This window comes from Otolemur garnettii, unplaced genomic scaffold, assembly GCF_000181295.1.
Source record: "Otolemur garnettii isolate 467f Iridium unplaced genomic scaffold, OtoGar3 scaffold00028, whole genome shotgun sequence".
In the NCBI taxonomy this organism is placed as follows: Eukaryota; Metazoa; Chordata; class Mammalia; order Primates; family Galagidae; genus Otolemur; species Otolemur garnettii.
The window spans coordinates 14,357,463-14,362,081 of record NW_003852423.1 but is presented as its reverse complement, the minus strand read 5'-3'; the positions used below and the strand labels follow the sequence as shown (position 1 = coordinate 14,362,081).

The following is a 4,619-nucleotide window of genomic DNA, read 5'->3' as shown; positions in this document are numbered from 1 at the left end:
AAAAAAAAAAAGGAATATAATTGTGAAGTATTGTTTTAGTATTATGTCACTATGTCATTTCCTTTTCTCAAACATTTTACAATTTAAAAAGCAAGTTTCAGGCTAAAATTTTTATTGCAGTAATCAGGAACTTCTATTCAGGGGCATCCAACTTTTTTGTTTTCTCTGTTGCACATCAGAGGAATAAAAGTTGTTCTGGGGCACACACTAAATACACGAACACTAACAAAGCTGATTAGAAAAGAAATGGTCTGTGCATGCTTTGTGACATTCAACACTACACAACCAAAAAAAAGTCCTCACAAAATCAGCATGCCCCTTGTGGGTTGCAGGTTGGACTTCTGCATCTATGTCATCAATAAAATCTGAGTAATTATAATATTTTAAATTTTAATACAGTATTATTTATCCAAAGTCTCGGGAGAAAAACAAAAATGGATAAATGAAATGTATGAGCCACTTCAAGTGTCAACTTTCTTCCCAGTAACTTATCAGGATCTTCTTACCTAGCCTTGGGTATAGGTGGAAATAATAATGAAACTGCTGAAAGGCAAAGAGAGTAAGAAGACACTAGAGCATAAATAAACCTCTGACCAAATTTAGTATATTATTGTTTTCACAAATCTCTTGGGAAGTTGGCAATGACAAAGCAACAAGCTGGTTCTATGTAGAATCGCAGACTGTGAAGTTTCTCGGTGCTGCGTAGGTAGGGAATGGTTGGTTGGGATTCATGCGTAAGTATCTATCCCCAAACTGGAAGAATTCTTGAGGTTAGAGTTTGGAGAGGATGGAGATAAGAGCCTATGCTGTCAGTCTTTTCCTTATTTTATTTAGTCACTAGGAATTATTTCATTGTTTTCTTTTTCAGTTCTCCTGTTCTCTTGAGAGATAAAAGTTTTTTGGGGAAGTAAACTCAATAGGAATCCAGTAGGTGAGAGAGGGGAGGAGGGTTAGGTTAATTCACACCTAACAGGTATAATGCAATAATCCTATATGAAGGGTACACTTACAACTTTGACCTAAAGTCTGCAAACAAACTATGTAACCAAAATGTGTATGGCCCTGTAATATTCTGGGAAAAAAAAATATCTCTTCTTATTCCAAAAATGCCTTATCCTCAAATAAAAATCTGCCATGAGGGCGGCACCTGTGGCTCAAAGGAGTAGGTGCCGGCCCCATATACCGGAGGTGGCGGGTTCAAACCTGGCCCTGGCCAAAAACTACAAAAAAAAAAAAAAAAAGTCTGCCACGAATCTTTAACAAACAGAAACAAGTTACTTGGTCTCTTACCAGCTTGCTTAGAACACAGACACTTTTCTGAACAGTTTCTCTGGTGACATCTGCTTGCCTTACTTTCAACGCCTATTACAAAGAAATAGTCACTTATCAGAAATATTTCATAGCAACATTTTAGAAGTCATATTTTTCAATATAAAAATAGCAATTAATATAGAAATTTCTTGCATTTAGTTAAATTCAAAAAATACTTGAGACTCTCCGAAAATATTTATTGAATGAATAAATGTCACCATGGGCACTATATGCCAGAATCTTTGGTAGGCACTAGGAATAGTATATAGAAAATACTATATAAGCTGCTATATCCAAGTCAACATCTTTAACTGCAAACCAATCACTGATGATTCTGGTTTTAAAATGAGCAGTCCTTTCAGAAACCACTGTTTTGGAAGACAAGAGGCTAGTAGAAGATATGACAAAAATAGTTTTTTTTCCCAGAGATAGAAGTTTTATCCGCAGTTTTGGGAAATTAGTTGGTGTATGCTGCCTAAGTCTATTCTGGCCTTATAGCCCAGTGCGGAGCACGTAATTCAATCTTCAACAATTGTGAAGATGATCACGTGACATTTCTACAGTTCTCTGCTAGTAGGGAACAAATCTTGATTTGATGAAGCTCAGGTAAGGCTGTGATGAAAGTAAGAAAGACTCTTCCCCCTCTAGTGCTTATATGACCTATGGGGAATAAAAGGTTAAGAAAAGGAACAGATTTCCAAGAAAGGGCAAGTATCATATCATACACAAGTATATGTGTGTAAAGGATAATAGCATATGAAAAAATCAAATGTGCAAAGCTACCAGGATAACTATTATTCTCAGGTTACTTTTATCTCTAGTTTTATTTTCCTAGCTTTATGGAGGTATAATTGACAAATAAAAATTATATACATTTAAGGTATATGTGATTACTTGATACAGCATCTTGAACTTTAGATTCAGTTATTCACACTACAAACATGTACTAGGTGTAGCCTACATTCCGGGCCCTATGCTTGGAGGGTTACTTCATAGCAGTTAATGAATCTGAGTATCCTGAAATTCAGACCTGTAGTTTACTCTCTAATGGTTCCAGGAAAAACCATAAACATAGAGCAAATGTAGTAGAACATTAACGAATGTTCAATCTAGGTGGTGTATATATAGGTATTCACTGTACTTAAAAAAAATTATCTTCATGTTTGAAATTTTCATTATAAAAAGTTAGACTAAAACTTTTAAAAGATTTACTAAGTTAATTATTCACCAAGGAAGCTTTTAAAATTTATTGTTATCAACATTCAAATCCCTAAGACTATAATTCAGTCAGTAACAGGAAAGGCTAGGCAAAGATAAAGTCAAAACGATCTCCAGCCAAGGTTGAGAACTAGTCACTACATTAGAATATCAGTGACCTCATGAGAAGAAAGAATTCAGGCAGCATACAACTACTAATTTACCAAAACTACTTTTCCTCATGAAGACTATCGCCACCACAAAAATATAGTCTACACATAAGAAAATCATGAACGGTGGAGCCACTATCTTGGTTTCTTTGAATTTATTAATTAAAACCATCATAGTAAGTCAGGCATTAAGCTGGCTGGCAGGTACTTTAAGAATAATCAAAATCATAGTTATAATTAAGATAACTTGCGAGTAGTTGGAAGCCACTACAAGTTAATTCCACTATTTCTAAAAAGCTGCTTTAAAAAAAAAATACACAAACATTCCTCTCCATTTTCTAAGTTATATACTAAACACTATATATAGAAAATTCAAAGACACTCTGAAATTTAGATACATTATTTTGAAAAAACAAACAAACAAACAGTATTTTGAAGATAAATAGATAATTTGGTATCACTAAAATCAATGCACAAAGTATTATAATACAAATATAATCACAGCCACTAATGTCAACTTAACAAAAGTTTGTGTGAATAAGTTGGTACTATCAGAAAAGCAGCTACAGATTATTTATAATAATCTAAAACAACATCACAGGCACCAATGAAACATAAAGACTTGATGTTTCCCTATGTGGCCAACATCCAAAAAAGGACTGCAGAGTTTTTTTCTTGTTGTTCACCATTAACTGTCATACCTTGGCTTCAATTTGTCGATAGCAAGAGATCCCATATACTGTGGCTCCATTTCCATTTCTGGGTGGCAAGTGAAAAAACACAGTATCTAAAAGATATGCAGAAAAATGTTAGTACCAAGGTGAATTATCCTTATTAATAATAAAATCTGGAGTTATCATAATGCAGTTATTGATACAAAAATGATGATATAATAAGGAAACCATGTCTTACTTATGCCCACTTATGCCCAGCACCACAGCCACTAGTTTCTTAGAATTCCTCTCATTCAGCAGGGTGCCTGTAGCTCAATGGTTAGGGCACTGGCCACATGCTCTGGGGCTGGTGAGTTCGACCCGGCCCGGGCCTGTTAAACAAAAAAAAATAGCTGGGCATTGTGGCAGGTGCCTATAGTACCAGCTCCTAGGGAGGCTGAGGCAAGAGAATCACTTGAGCCCAAGATTTTGAGGTTGCTGTGAGCTATGATGCCACAGCACTCTACTGAGGGTAACAAAGTTAAAAAAAAAAACGTATGTACATACATATCCCCAAAAACCCAAGAGGCTGAATTATAACAGGTCAAACTGAGGGGATTACTTATAGGGGATTACTCTGGGTTAAAAGAGAGTTATAACCAATAGCAATACATGAATCATGATCCAAGAAAATTGGAGGATAACAGGAGAAATTTAAATATACACTGGATATTAGATAGTATTATGGAATTATTGTTAGATCTCTTAGCCATGGTAATGGTGCTGGAAATTATGCTAGGGAATGATCTTATTCTTAGCACATGCACCCCTAAGTATTCAGAAGTGTCATGATATTTGCCACTGACTTTCAAATAGTCCAGACAAAATTGTATGTACGATACATAAAGAAAATAATGTGTAGAATATTAGCTATAATTTTAATTCAACTTTTTTATGTTTGGAAACTGTCATAAATAAGTGCTTCCAGTGGCAGTTGAGCTGCTCTGGCTAATCATTTTAGTTGGGGCTCCTGAGAGAAGAAGTATGGCCAAAGTTTACCAGCCATGGCCAGTTAAAACCCTAGCACTCAGCTCAGTGCCTGTAGCTCAAGTGGCTAGAGTGCCAGCCACATATACCATAGCTGGTGGGTCTGAATCCAGCCTGGGCCCGCCAAACAATAATGACAACTACAATCAAAAAATAGCCACGCGTTGTGGCGGGCACCTGTAGTCCCAGCTATTTGGGAGGCTGAGGCAAGAGAATCTCTTAAGCCCAAGAGTTGGAGGTT

The 4,619-nt window shown here is 35.9% G+C and overlaps 1 protein-coding gene across 1 annotated transcript in view; it reads right to left on the bottom strand.

The window, feature by feature from the left end:
* Nucleotides 1-4,619, bottom strand: part of AVL9 (AVL9 cell migration associated) — a 57,867-nt gene that overhangs the window by 36,595 nt on the left and 16,653 nt on the right. The window contains exons 2-3 of the mRNA XM_023512424.1: nucleotides 3,380-3,481; nucleotides 1,291-1,362 (exon numbers count right to left, since the gene is read on the bottom strand). Of these exons, the coding sequence (XP_023368192.1) occupies nucleotides 1,291-1,362; nucleotides 3,380-3,481 (174 nt within the window). The remainder of the gene's footprint in view (nucleotides 1-1,290; nucleotides 1,363-3,379; nucleotides 3,482-4,619) is intronic.